Source organism: Pongo pygmaeus, chromosome 5 (genome assembly GCF_028885625.2).
Source record: "Pongo pygmaeus isolate AG05252 chromosome 5, NHGRI_mPonPyg2-v2.0_pri, whole genome shotgun sequence".
In the NCBI taxonomy this organism is placed as follows: domain Eukaryota; kingdom Metazoa; phylum Chordata; class Mammalia; order Primates; family Hominidae; genus Pongo; species Pongo pygmaeus.
Window position 1 is genome coordinate 36,649,355 of NC_072378.2, and position 15,291 is coordinate 36,664,645.

Here is a 15,291-nt window from a genome sequence, read left to right on the forward strand (position 1 = left end):
AACACGAAGCCTCACACACTTAGAATGATCTAGATTTCAGGTTGATTTCTTCCTGCACACTTAGAAGATAGCATGAGGGCTTGGGGCTTGGCGAGAGGGCACTGACCAAAGTCACAGGGTCAGTGAAGGGCCAGGGAGAAGAAACAGAGAGAGGTGCAGAGGCGGTGGTGGGTGGGGCCGCCAAAGTCACACTTCTCTTAAAGTTTTACGCAGGGCCGATCCTAACATGTAAATAAACAAACAAGTGAATAAACAAAGGGGTGTTTATGTAAGAAAAACAAATAAAAATGCTTGTGTAACACATCACACGTACCACACAGCCTGAAGGAGCCCAGGAGGGGCATCTCTTTTGGGGGACCCGTCCAAAAGAGACGGGGTAGGCACCGTCCTCCTGGATGGAGGCGGACTTGGAAGCCCTTCACTGCCGCAGCAGCATGTTGGGGAGGGAGGTGTCCACCGATAACCATCAGGGAGGTTTTGCAACTGAATGTTGCAGCTGAGGGCTGGGCAGAGCCCGCCTCCTTGGGCAAGGCCCTGTGTTGGGGAGCAGTGAATGCGCCCTGGTATACCACGGATGGGCAGAGGGCTGAGGATCCTGTGCCCGAGATGAATCTAGCCAAGAAATGAAGCCAGTGGGGGCTCACAGGATCAGGAACCTGCTCATGTACCAGGGGGGCCTTCTGCATCTCATCCTGGGGCCCCTTTCCAACCTTTGGGGTTGCCTCCTGGCGGAGCTTAACAGGCCGAGGCAGCTTGCTGAGCAGCCTGTGGTTGCTCCAGCCAGATAGAGACAGCCACATTCCAAGCTCCAGGGTGGCAGGGAAGCTGGGCAGGGAGTTCCGACAGGGAGTGGCAGCCCAGGCTCGGGCAGGCAAGTGCTGAAGGGTGGCTCCGCCTTCCGCAGAAAGCCAGAGGCCGAGGAGATGGAAGAACAGGTGTTCAAGGGGGACCCGGACACCCCTCACTCCATCTCCTTCTCAGGCAGTGGATTCCTCTCCTTCTACCAGGCGGGGGCCGTGGACGCCCTGCGGGACCTGGCCCCCCGGATGCTGGAAACAGCCCACCGCTTTGCGGGGACATCGGCGGGTGCTGTGATCGCCGCCCTGGCCATCTGCGGGATTGAAATGGGTAAGGCCTGTGTTCTGGGTCCCCTGGGAAGTCTCTTGGGGGATTCCACAGAGACGGAAGGAGCGTGAGGGAGGCTGGGGATGCTTTGGGGGACAAAGCCAGGCCTGGGTGGCAGGAAGGGAAGGGAAGGGAAGAGCTGGTTGGAGTAGGACAGCAGCAGCTGTGACATTTGAAGGTTGGGGTCTGCCAGGCCCCAGTCTCTGACCTGCAGGGTGAGCCTGGACCCCTGTCCCTCTCCCTCAGTGCCCTTACCTGTGAGACGCTCTGTCTCCCAGCGCTGGGAGAGTGAAGGACAGTATCTCCCTTGAACATCAAACACGGTGTTGTCAGAAGCTACACCGCGGCACAGTCATACATTGGGGTTCAGTGTTGCTCCTGCCTGGCCTCTTTCAAAATGCAAATACCCTTGGGAGAGGCAACTCTTCAAATCTCTATCACCCTGATGGGGATGTATTGTCCATCATTTCCAGGTGGCTGGAAAGATGAATGCCCTGAGGCTGGAAGGGTAGCCAGGAGGAAGCCCAGAGTGGGAGAAGAATAGGAAGGGGTGGGGAGAGAATACAGAAGCTCTCACTTCACCTTCTGTCCTGCTGGTCCAGGAGCCTCAGCGAGAAGGACTGCTACACTGCTAACCCAGAGAGAGAAAAACACTGTCCTGGGGAGCAGATGCATCTAGCAGCCCCAAGGAACAAGCCCAACAGCCTGGTGGGCTATCTTGGAGGGGCATTTATTCATTTACAGAGCTCCTAGTCTAGACGGAGCTCTGTACCAGGCACTAAGGACAAAGTCCCTGCCCTTGTGGAGCAGAAATTCTAGAGAAAAGAAACAGATAATAAACATTCAAACAAGGCACCTTCTAGTGTAAGGTCGGGAAGTGATATGATCTATGAATAAAATTAAAGCAGGAAAGGGACTGAGAATAAAATGGAGACTATTTCAGGAAGGTGATCAGGGAAGTCTTTCTGAGGCGGTGACATTCAAGCCTAGAGCTGGGTATAGTGACAGAACAAGCTACTGGGAGCTCCTGAAAAGGAGAATTCCTGGTGGAGGAGCAGCCACAAAGCCTGTGGTGTGGAAAAGGTGGTGGGAGGTCGACAGGGGCCAGGTCATGTGGCCTTAGCCGCAAGCTCTGATCTCACCTAAGGGAGGGGGAGCACAGACGGCTGTGACAGCAAGTGGGGAGGGGGCAGAGGGCGTGAGCTCCTCAGGTGGGATCCCAGCTCTGCGATTTCATGACGCGTGCCCGAAGCAAGTTATTGAACGTTCTGCGCCTCTGTTTCTCCATCCAGAAAAGGGAGCTCCTAATAGCGCCTAGTTCCCGGCACTGTTAGAGAAGCGGTCTCCAGCCTTTTTGACACCAGGGACTGGTTTTGTGGAAGACAATTTTTCCACACACCGGGGTTGGTGGGGGTTGGTTTCAGAATGATTCAAGCGCATTACATTTGTTGTGCACTTTACTTTTATCATCATTACATTTTAATATATAATGAAATAATTATACAACTCACCATAAGGTAGAATCAGAGCCCTGAGCTTGTTTTCCTGCAACTAGACAGTCCTGTCTGAGGGTGATGGGAGACAGTGACAGATCATTAAGCATTAGATTCTCATAAGGAGTGCGCGACCTAGATCCCTCCCATGCACAGTTCACAATAGGGTTCACGCTCCTACGAGAATCTAATGCTGCCACCGATCTGACAGGAGGTGGAGCTCAGGCGGTAATGTGAGCGATTGGGAGCCGCTGTAAATACAGATGAAGCTTCACCTGCTGCTTACCTCCTGCTGTGCAGCCTGGTTCCTAACAGGCCACAGACCCGGGGCCACGGCCTGGGGGTTGGGAACCCCTGGTTATAGGATTGGCTGAGCTAATATGAATACCTGCTTAGAACAATACCTGGCATATGGCAAGTGTTCAGAATGTGGCAACCATCTGATTAGGCTTCTTAAGATCTCTGAACGACGGGCAGAGTGTGTTTGAGGGAGCAAGGTGGAAACTAGATAAGGGAAGAGATTAGATTCAGGACGTGCTTTGAATGTAGAGCCAGTGAGACTTGCTGAAGGGCCGGCTGGGCTGTGTGAGGGAGAGGCTGCAGATAATAGCCCTCTCCCAGCCCAAGCAGGGTGCCTTCCTGGCTGGGGACCTCTATGCTGGGTGGAAAGTCTTTATTTTAAAGAATAATAGTAATGCCTATTCACTGAGTACCTCTAATGTATAAAGATAATTTTTTCTTTTTAATATCTCACAAGTAATAAACACATTTTTCTCACTGGACAAAATTCAAACAGTGCGAAAGTGTATAGAGTAAAAGTAGAAAATAGAGGCCAGGTGCAGTGGCTCATGCCTGTAATCCCAGCACTTTGAAAGGCTGAGACAGGTGGATCAGGAGTTCAAGACCAGCCTGGCCAAATGGCGAAACCCCTTCTCTACTAAAAAAATACAAAAATTAGCCGGGCGTGGTGGTGCACACATGTAGTCCCAGCTACTCGGGAGGCTGAGGTGGGAGATTGCTTGAACCCCAGAGGCGGAGGTTGCAGTGAGATTGCGCTACTACACTCCAGCCTGGGTAACAAAGCCAGACTCTGTCTCAGATAAATAAAGAGTAGAAAGAAAGTCTCCATTTGCCCGGCTGCCCCTAATCCCACACTCCCTCCTCTAGCCAGTGTTAAGGGCTAGGCATGGATCTTTCCAGATCTTTTTAATGCACAGTCTTCCTTGAATATAGCCATTAATGGCTCTTCCCCAGTGAACTCCAGGCCTTCAGAATGGGGCTAGGGTGACAGCCCCCACTCTGTCCTGGAGTCACAGAATTCCTGCCTTGGAAACACCTGGTGCAGGGATTCTCTCTCCTTTTCCAGGCGCCTGCGTTGCTCATCTGCTCCATTACCCTCACTCTTCTGTCTTTATGTCATCTTAAAATACAGCATCTGGGTGCAGTGGCTCATGCCTGTGATCCCAGCACTTTGAGAGGCCAAGGCAGGAAGATTGTGTGGGTCCAGGAGTTCAAGACAAGCCTGGATAATACAGGGAGACCCCATCGCAAAAAAAAAAAAAAAAAAAAAAAAAAAAAAAGAAGAAGAAGAAGAAAGAAAGAAAAGATTTTTCAGACCTAATTTAACTCATTCAGTTTGATGAATACTGCTGCAAACCAACTTGGCCAGGCTGTGACGGTCATGGACGGCAGTGGTAGGAACTAAAACCTGTAAAAAGGACATCAATCAGTGGGGTGTAATCAAGGACTAGACTGTGGGCTGCTCGTAATTATGGCAGAAGTCAAGGGAAGGGTGAGGGAGGTATGTGTGGGACTCACTCTGTCCGCTCAGCAGCATGTTTATGAGACTTGTCAAGGTCACTCCAGTCTAGTTCATTCACTCATTTTAACTGCCATACAATTTACTCTTAACTAGCACTTCCTTTTATATCAGGCACCGTTCTACCTCTGGCATATTAACTCATTCAGTCCTCACAACAGCCCTCCCAGGTGAAAACTGTTATTATCCCTATTTTACAGAGGAGGAAACTGAGTCACAGAAAATTTAAATAACTTGCCTACAGTCACACAGATAGCACTTGGTAAAGCTAGAATTTGAACCCAGTCTGGCCAGAGTCTACATTCTTATCCTTTAAATTGCCCTTAACAATGCAATGTTAAGGGGTGTGGAGGCAGGGTCGGGGAGTCTCTCTGAACAGGTGGAATTTCCACACAGACCTGAAGTGGGTAAGGGAATGAGCCCAAGAATATCTTGGGAAGAGCATTCTACGCAGAAGCAAAAGTCCCATCGTTAGTTAGAAGCCGAAAAGGAACCAGGGCTAGGTCTCCAGTTTTTCTTCAAGTCTCCGTATTCCTATGCCACAGTACAGTTAGTCATTTTATTGATGGATTTGACCAATTTCCTTGTTGTTATAACTATCCCTGTTTGTGTCTCCCATGCTCACATGACGTGTATATCATTCTAGGGTATTTGTGTCATTAACTTTGTTAATGATTTTGATAAGTTACTCTCCAAAGCAGTTGTACCAATTTAATCACAAGCAGCAGATATGAGTTCTAATTTCCCCACAATGTCACACTTGAAAATCTTATGCCAATCGAATAAATGTGAAAGTATATCTCATCTAGTGTATTTAATCTACCTATCCTGACTGCTAGTGATGTTCAGCATCCCCATGTACTTATTGACCAGTAGACGTTTCCTCTTCTGTACGGTGCCTGCTCACCACCTTTCCCTGTTTTTTCCTACTGAGTTATCTTTTTCCTTTAATGTGTAGGTGTTCTTTATATATTCTGTACACTTATCGTTCACCAGTTATACACAATGCACCTCTCTTTTCCCACTCTATTTCTTGTATTTTTATTTTGCTTTGATGTCTTTTGTTATTCAGATTTTAATTTTAATGCTGTCAAATGTATCCATCTTTTCATCTTATAACTTGGGTTTTGTTTTGTTTTGTTTTTGAGACTAGGTCTCATCCTGTCACCCACATCGGAGTGCAACGGCACATTCATGGCTCACTGCAGCCTTGAACTCCTAGGCTCAAGTGATCCTCCTGCATCAGCCTCCTGAGTAACTGGGACCACAGGTGCGTGCCACCACGCCCAGCTAATTTTTAAAATTTGTTTGTAGAGTCAGGGTCTCACTATGTTGCCCAGGCTGGTCTTGAACTCCTGGGTTCAAGCAATCCTCCCTCCTCAGCCTCCCAAAATGCAAGAGTTACAGGCGTAAACCACTGTGCCTGGCCATCCTCTTATAATTTGTGTTTTAAAATATCTTTATTACAATGATTTCTTCTACATTGTCTTTCAAAAGTTTTAAAATTTTCATATTTAGGTTAATTCCTCAGGAATTTATTTCGTTAATGGTTGAGGTAGAGATCTAATTTTTAAATTGTTTTGCCATGTGATAGCCAATTAGAGGCTATCTCCACACTTACTTGAAATGCTTCTTCTGGAATATTCAAGTGTCTCTTCTATTCTGTTGGCTAATTTGTCTATTTCTGTTTTAATCATTATAGTCTTATAATAAAGGGTTCATCACATATGACAAGCAATCTCCTCCTCTTCCTCTTCCTTTTTTCTTCTTCAAATATTGCCCCCGTTATGTTTGGCCCTTTCCCCGCCTCATGTGAAAAGCTCTGCTGGGCTTTCGACTGAAATTGTGTCTTCCCATTTATAAATATAGTTGATCTTTCTATTCTGGTCTTTTTTTGTCCTTCAGTAAAGATTTTGTGTGTTTTATTAGATTTATTTTTCCCTTGTAGTTTTATTTTTTATTGCTATGGGAAATGGGATCTTTTTTACCTATGGTTCTTTCTTTCTTTCTTTGTTTCTTTGTTTCTTTCTTTCTTTCTTTCTTTCTTTCTTTCTTTCTTTCTTTCTTTCTTTCTTTCTTTCTTTCTTGTTTTCTTTTGAGACAGAGTCTCGCTCTGTTGCCCAGGCTGGCATGCAGTGGTGTGATCTTGGCTTACTGCAACCTCCACCTCCTGGGTTCAAGAGATTCTCCTGCCTCAGCCTCCCGAGTAGCTGGGCTTACAGGCACCCACCACCACACCTAGCTAATTTTTGTATTTTTAGTAGAGACAGGGTTTCACCACGTTGGTCAGGCTGGTCTCAAACTCCTCACCTTAAGCAATCCACCCACCTCGGCCCCCCAAAGTACTGGCATTACAGGCATGAGCCACTGCACCCAGCTAGCATTTTATGAGGCTCTCCTGAAGGCTACGTCCCTACTTTTGTAGCCAGTTTGGGGATTTTCTGTCCTGAGATCCTCTGTTTTTTTCCTGTGAAAGCTGAGGTGGCAGAGGTGCATCTTCTGGCGTGTATGCCCAGTTCTGTGACTAGGCCAGTTCAAGGCACATGAAAATGTTGTAAAAGCACTAACATAGTGCCTGATTTTTACTAGAGATGTGGTAACCTTCATTAATCCATTCATTCACCTAGCAGGGGTGGTCTCCGTGATTGCCACTGGGGGATCCAGAATTTCCAATCTTGTCAGAACTGGGGTTGGAAACATGCCTCAAAGCTGCATTTGCATAATTTTGAAAAATAAAATGTTTCTTATCGAAGAATAGTGATTTGGCAGACTTAAAACCGCACTCCCACTTAAGCTACTTCTTGGCACCTTTCTCCTCATAAAAAACTGGCAAGCCAGTCTGTCCATCCCTTCCTTCCTTCCTTCGTTCCTTCCTTCCTTCCTTGCTTCTTTCCTTCCTTCCTTCCTTCTGCGTTAGTTGAGCACATACTAGGCCCTGCAGAGGACGCAAAGGTACAACACAAAATGAAACTCTGATCTTGCTACAAGGAGCTTGCAGTCCACTCAAACTTAAAGGCAGCTACCAAACAGTTATAATGCAAGAAAGTTCCTATTGAATGTTAGAGAACTATAAGGCATAGGAGTGCAGAGGGATGGAAAAAACACTTCCAAACATGGAAAGCCTCATAGAAGCGGCATTTGAGCTAGTCCATGCTTGAAATGTGAGTAGAAGTTGGACAGGTAGAGACAGATTGGGCAGGAACCAAGGCTTCCAGCAAGGACATAGCATGACAACACGACAAAGCCACACAGTGGGGAAACATGATGCCTCCAGAGCATGGCAAACAGTGCAAGTCAACTGATGTCAGGAGTTGAAAGGCTTTGCCTTTCCTGTGGTCCAAGAGCCCCCTGCCATGTCTGCACTCCAGCTAGTCGGAAAGGGAAAAGGGAAAGGCACAGTCCTTTAGAGCAGGACTTGGAGGTAACACATGTCCCGTCAGCTACATCCCACGGATTGGAATTTAGTCACATGGTCACACCTGACTGCAAGAGAACCCAGGAAATGTAGACTTTAATTTGGGAGGCCATGTGGCCAGCTAAAAATTGGAGGTTCGATTACAAAGGAAGAAGGGGAGAATGGGTATTGGGAACAACCAGCAGTCTCTGTTGCAACAACCATAATCAATGGCATGAGGATCTTGGAGAAACTCTGCCCCTGCCTGAGACCAAGACCATGACTTCCTAATCACAAAGTTGGCCAGATGCAGTGGCTCATGCCTGTGAGCCCAGAATTATGGGAGGCTGAGGCGGGAGAATTGCTTAAGGCCAAGAGTTTGAGGCCAGACTGGGCAACAAAGTGAGACCCTGTTTCTACAAAAAATAAAATAATTAGCCAGGTGTGGTGACCTGTCCCTGTATTCCCAGCTACTCAGGAGGCTGGGGTGGGAGGATCACTTGAGCCCAGGAGTTTGAGGCTGCAGTGAACTATGATTGTGCCATTGCACTCCAGCCTGGGTGACAGAGAGAGACCATGTCTCTAAAAACAAACAAACAATCACAAAGCCAAGTCCAGTTTGTTGTCTGGGAAGGGGCTCAGCTCTGGCCCACCAGCAGCTGCCCCCGTGGCAGTGGGAGCATGAGTGCCTCGGTCTTGCAGCAGGGGGCCTGGGCAATGCACCATGGTACCTACTGTGTCTCCTGCCTAGAATGACCCTCCCTTTCAGAGAGAAAACCTCCTCCCCAGACACCATCCCATTTTACCCCACTCCATCTCTCTTTTCCATTATGTCTACTTTGCCCATAAAATCTGCCCACATATTCTAGCATTTGATGTTGTACGGTCTTAACTGTTTCAGAAACAGTGTCTCATTTCATCAACTAGATTGGTTGAGCAATCTGAGATCTTGTGGGTCCTACGGCTCCCACAAACTGCTCATAAAACAAGAACTCCTTGATAAACTCCTGGTGTTTGCTGGCTATTGGCCAGTGTGACATGAATGTGTCTTTGCTATTTGTATTTTGTAGTTTCCCTGGCTCTTGGATGATTTTCTATAGTTATGGATATGAGATATAACGCTAGAATGTTACAGTGTCAAGGGCAGTAAGTCCAGCTCCCTCATTTTGCAGATAATTGTATTTAGACCCTGGAAGAGAAAGTGACTAGTTGGAGGCAGACCTCACTTAGGCCAATTGTTTCCAAACTGTGTTCCAGGGATCCTTAGGGTTCTGCAGATGGGGAGGAAAAGCAGGGGACAGACACGTCTGAAGCCCCGGCTGCACTAGTACAGCCCCGCTGTTGTCCATCTTATACATGGGGGACCTTGCTGAAATTATATGTAAAGAAAATCTTTCAGTAATTTCTTTTAAAGTTTGAGAATCACTGTTTGAGCCCAGTTCCCTCAAGATGCAGACAAGGAGGTTGAAGATCAGATTTTGGCTGAATTACGGTGATGAAATAGATCATTCATTCGCTCATTCATTCTAGGTCCTGGGGATCTGGCAGTGAGCAAAGCAGTGGATGTCCACCCTCATGAAGCTGATAGTCTCTTGGTGAAATTAAACCATAGAAAATTAAGCATATAAAAAAGGTCAGCATCCATGCTCAAAGGAGAAGACAAAGCAGGGGAAGGATGGGAGAATGACACAAGGGCACAGTGTTGGGTGGGCTGGCCAGGGAAGGTCCCTCTGAGGTGGATGAAGCTAGGGAGAGAGCCACGTGCACTGAGGGAAGAGAGTTCCAGGCTGACAGGTCTGCAGGTGTAGTTGCCCCACAGTGCAAACATGCTTGTGTTCTCAGAAAGGGAGATAGCTTGTCCCTCTGGACAGGAAACAGACTTCAAAGGGATCTTGCAAAACATATGAGAGGTCCAGAGGAGCCATGTGTTTTGCCCCCTGCCCCACAAATGTGTGCACAACAGGACCCAGAACAACTCCTCCTATGGAGACAGAGCACTGGAGAAGTGTTTTGGCCAGCCTCCCACACTAGGGCCAGTGCTACCTTCGGCAGCTACTGCCCGCCCAGTAACTGAAATTCTCCTGGGGCCCTGGAGCTGAGGCTGGCTGGTTATTGTCATTGATAGGTGGCTCAAGGTGTATTCTGGTCCACTGGGGCTGGCACTGGAGAGTCAAGGTTTCCTCTGTGAGAACCTCTCTTTAGTAACTCCTTTCCTTGGTCACTCATGCACCTACCTTTGTCACTCAGTTGAGGAATGAGACATAGCCAGGATTAGTGGAGAATAGAGTTCCCAGGAAGGAGGAGGGCTAGGGCTGAACTTCCAGCTCTGCCCCCAAGTTCCGTGGGTTCTTGGCTGGCCAGGGACCAATCTCGCCCTTGGTTTTGCCATCTGTAACTTGGGTAATTGGAAACACATCCCTTGGACATTATGGTGAAAGACAAAAGAAGTCATGGATGCATTCCTGCTTGGCAAATACTAGTCACAAAATAAGTCTTTGGAGAATGAATGTTGAATGAATGGATGAATACGTGAAAAGAAAATTACCTTGAAATAGAAAAGCATAGATAAAGCAGCACTTTCCAAAGTCAAGAATGTCCCAGAGAACAAATTAAACTTTATTAAAACAAACAGGCTGGGCGCAGTGGCTCACGCCTGTGATCCCAGCACTTTGCGAGGCCAAGGCAGGCAGATCACGAGGTCAGGAGATCAAGACCATCCTGGCCAACACGGTGAAACCCTGTCTCTACTAAAAATACAAAAATTAGCTGGGCGTGGTGGGGCGTGCCTGTAGTCCTAGCTACTCGGGAGGCTGAGATAGGAGAATTGTGTGAACCCGGGAGGCGGAGGTTGCAGTAAACCAATATTGCACCACTGCACTCCAGCCTGGCAACACAGCAAGACTCTGTCTCAAAAAACAAAAACGAAAACAAAAACAAAGATGACTGGAATCCAGCCTGGTCTGAGCAGTGTTTTTAATGGTAATTGTGAGCTCATCTGCACAAGGACTTGGGTTTTTTGCAGGAATTCTGTGTGGTCCCGGCAGTGGAAGGACCCATCTCAGCTAGTTTGCATTGGCTTCGGCCAAACACCCTAGGATTATTGCTGACTTGGGACCAATTTTCATGTTAATTACTCTGTAGGTTGTATCGATTCAAGCTCTAAACCATATGTAATACAGATTTGGGTCTTTCATTTTTTATGGGAGACTGTGTTTTTTCACCCAGATCCCTGGGCAGACACAAGCCACTGGCACATTGTAATAGCCCAGCAGCCTTTGGAGGGTCCTAGCTTTAAGCAGAGGTCTCAGTTCACCCAGCCCAAGAACGTAGTCCCTGTCCCTGCCAGTTTCTTGTCTGATAACAGTCCCCGCAGTTACCACATCATCAGCTTTCCTTCTCATGCCACTGGCTTTCAGTTCCCTCTTCATTTCTTCCTTTCTTGTGAGTTCAACCATGTCTTACAACTTTGTTTTATATTGTATTTAATATTGAGCTTTTTGTTGTTATTGTTGTTGTTGTTTGAGACAGGGTCTCTCTCTGTCATCTAGGCTGGAGTGCAGAGGAGCCATCATAGCTCACTGTAGCCTTGAATTCCTGGGCTCAAGCGATCCTCCTGCTTCAGCCTCCTGACTGGTTGGGACTATAAGCCCGTGCCACCATGTCTGGCTAATTTTTTAATTTTTTTTTTTGTAAAGACAGGGTCTCACTATGTTACCCACATTGGTCTCGAACTCCTGGCCTCAATCAATCCGCCTGCCTCTGGCTCCCACATTGCTGGGATTGCAGGTGTGAGCCATGGCACCTGATCTCTTGTTTCTGAAGCTGGAAAGGTTCCTCTTTAGCTCAGCCCACCATACTACTGGAGCTGGAAGTCTCTCCAGTGTTCCTTAATACATGAATGAGAACCTCCATTTTTTCCTGTTGCAGGTGTGTGGGTGAGTGTGAGTGGGTGTGTACGTGTATATGTTGCTCAGATGTAACTTGGATTTCAGTCCTGGCTGCTGGGTACACTTTCAGAATCAAAATGTCTTCATTAAAAATCACTCCCCAAATTAGTTATCTGAGATGGCAGTGTTTTCTGTAAAAAGGTATTCTGCTCAAATTCACATCCTAGTGTCTTTTGAATAACAGCTATTTACCAAGCACTTAGAATGTGCCAGGTCCCGTGCTAAGTGCTTTATATGCATCATTTACTCTAATCCCCTCACAACCCTATGAAGCAGACACTATATTTATACTCACTTTACAAATGAGGAAACAGGGATTTAGAGAGATTAGATAATTTTCCCAGGTTTATACAACAGAGCCAAGACTGGGATTTCTCTAAATGTCTACATTCTACATCCTCTCTCATCGTGATTTCAGAAATTGCTTTGCAAGCAACATGACAGCTCTCTTGTTACACTCCATGGGTCAAACAATTATTTATACATTGGTTAAGAAAGTGAGATCTGGCCGGGTGCAGTGGCTCACACCTGTAGTCCCAGCACTTTGGGAGGCCAAGGCAAGTGGATCACCTGAGGTCAGGAGTCTGAGACTAGCCTGGCCAACATGGTGAAACCCTGTCTCTACTAAAAATACAAAAAATTAGCCGGGCATGGTGGTAGGCAGCTGTAATCCCAGCTACTCGGGGGGCTGAAGCAGGAGAATCACTTGAACCCAGGAGGTGGGGAGGTTGCAGTGAGCCGAGATCGCACCATTGCACTCCAGTCTGGGCAATAAAAGTGAAACTCTGTGAAAGAAAGAAAGAAAGAGACAAAGAGAGAGAGAAAGAGACAGAGAGAGAGAGAAAGAAAGAAAGAAAGAAAGAAAGAAAGAAAGAAAGAAAGAAAGAAAGAAAGAAAGGAAGGAAGGAAGGAAAGAAAGAAAGAAAGAAAGAAAGAAAGAAAGAAAGAAAGAAAGAAAAGAAAGAAGAAAGAAAGGAAGAAAGAAAGGAAGGAAGGAAAGAAAGAGAAAGAAAGAAAGAAAGAAAAAGAAAGAAAGAAAGATCAAATGGCATGACAAATACAAAAGGACTTTTTATACAATATTATGGAAATGGTGTCATTGTGCAGTAGTTGTTTTAACTCCCACTACCATGTTGGAACCAGTATCTTCCATCTCACTCAAAGGAACGTATGCTTTACATGTTTAAACATCTCTATCCAAATGGATAAAGATTCATTTTCCCCAAAAAATCCCTTGGACTTTTTAGTAGAAGAACACTGAATGGAAGATCTCGTAAAGCTTTGAATGTGTTCGTTACACAGTAGAAACATCTATTTGGAAAGCAACTCATGTAGGTGACATACGTTAATCCATCCCCCTGGTATCAGCAGGTGCTAACTGAGCCCCTGTGAGTGCCAGGCACTGTATCCCTAACAGCGTTGCTTTATCTGTGTGTATGTGTGTGTTTTTAATTTAATTTAACTTTTTTGAGACAGAGTCTTGCTCTGTCGCCCAGGCTGGAGTGCAGTGACAAGATCTCAGCTCACTGCAACCTCCACCTCCTGGGTTAAAGCAATTCTCCTGCCTCAGCCTCCCGAGTAGCTGGATTGCAGGTGCATGCCACCACGCCCAGCTAATTTTTGTATTTTTAGTAGAGATGGGGTTTCACCATCTTGGCCAGGCTGGTCTTGAACACCTGACCTCGTGATCCACCCATCTTGGCCTCCCAAAGTGCTGGGATTACAGACATGAGCCACTGCACTTGGCCTGATCTGTGTTTTTTTTTTTAAATTTAATAATAAGCTTTTTATTTTGGAATAATGTCAGCTTCACAGAAACGTTGCTAAAATAGTACAGAGCTCTGCGTATCCTTCACCCAGTCTCCCCTAATGTTAACATCTTACATAACCATGGTCCATTTGCCAACACTAAGACATCAATATTGGTACATTTCTATTAACTATACTGGAGACTTATTAGAATCTCACCAATTTTTCTACTAATGTCTCTTTTCTGTCCCAGAATCCAATCCAGGATTCCACACTGCATTTGGAGGATCCATTTTTAAACCAACTCACTTAGACAGTATTAAAATAGCATTGTTTTTTCTTTGCTTCATTTTGGGCTCAAATTCAAGAGAGACAGTTGAGCTCTTTTTCCAATTCTAGGGGGAAGACAGCCAAACAAATGGTAAATAAACCTCCAGACTTTTTTGGTTCCCCTGAGCTAGGAGTTCACCCATCAATCCTGTGGGTAACCCAACTCTGTCCTCATCAAATCACCGTGTAAGGAAGAATCTCCTCAGCTGGGCATGGTGGGGCACCTGTAGCCCCAGCTACTCAGGAGGCTGAGGCAGGAGAATCACTTGAGCCCGGGAGTTCAAGTCCAGCCTGGGCAATGTGGTGAGACCCTGTCTCTAAAAAAATTAAGAAAGAAAAAACAAAAAAAGAAAGAATCTCCTCCTATGCCCTAGCTCAGAGTCTAGTATGCATCCCTGTGGGAGCACAAGTTAGAAGCAGGATTGACAGAGCATACTGCCTGTGGTTTGCCTTATCAGACCTCAAGTTCAGCTGAGTCTTAAGACTAGGGGGTGACTTAGTTCACAGCTGTGGCATCATCCCAGTGTTCCCTTGGTAGTGCATGGAGAATCTGTACGGCAGGATAGGCCACAGCCTAGATGAGAGGCAGAATTAATTTCTACCTTGGAGCAGGGCCCCAAAAGGACTTCTGGGTCCACCAAAGAAAACAGAGAGAAAAGAGCAGGGGCAATGGCCCTGAATACATGATCATTTCCAGGGAACTTTCTAGATGCATTCCCTCTCTGCCTGTTTCACCTCAGGGTGATCAGTAAGAATCTGCAGTGGGTTGTTGGAGGTTGTGCCTGGATTCTGGGGGGAAAAGCTCATAGTGGGGTGAGGGCTGAGGCCCCAGGCCCTCTACCTGAGGCCAAGCAAAGAGTCCTGTGGACACCTTGCTAGGAGCACAGGTGATGAATCAGCAGAAGATACTTCTGTTTCCATGACAATCGGATATAAGCCAGTCTGAACTTTTAAATCTAATTATTTAGTAAACTCTTAGGGTTAGAAGAAGGTCTATGTGGAGGATTGTTATTATCCATTAAAAACATTGTTTTGTTTGGTTTGGTTTGAAGTGCTGAATAGGTCAGAGTTGTTTTGCTGTTGGCGAAAGCCTATAATGCATTTAGGGCAGAGCAGAAAAATGTGAGTTTTCACATACATTCTAGTTCTATTTCTGCAAACAAAAACTGTGTGACCTAGGTCCTAGGGTATGTCCTTCCTTTATCCATCCATCCATCTAACCAACCATCCAACCATCCATCCACTCATCCATCCATCCATCCATCTGGCTGACATTTATTGAGCCTCACCTTTTTCCTGGGCAGGATTTCTTACCTGTAAAATGTGAGAATTCGTTGGGACTCGTATTTCTGACCTAGGATCCCAGAATCTTAGGAGTCTCAGGGCAGTGTTTTGGGGGCCACCTTCCTAAGGTGGGTGGGGCGATGGGACAGT

General features: G+C 46.4%; 1 protein-coding gene across 4 annotated transcripts in view; it reads left to right on the forward strand.

The window, feature by feature from the left end:
• The first annotated feature begins 539 nt into the window (after positions 1-539).
• PNPLA1 (patatin like phospholipase domain containing 1) overlaps positions 540-15,291 on the forward strand; it is a 41,809-nt gene continuing 27,057 nt past the window's right edge. For 3 of the 4 annotated variants that reach the window (XM_054492552.2, XM_054492551.2, XM_054492553.2), the window contains exon 1: positions 555-1,128. In XM_054492552.2, the coding sequence (XP_054348527.2) occupies positions 924-1,128 (205 nt within the window). In that variant the 5' untranslated portion in view covers positions 555-923. Of the gene's footprint in view, positions 1,129-15,291 lie in introns of all 4 variants that reach the window. The other variant, XM_054492550.2, reaches the window with a different exon arrangement.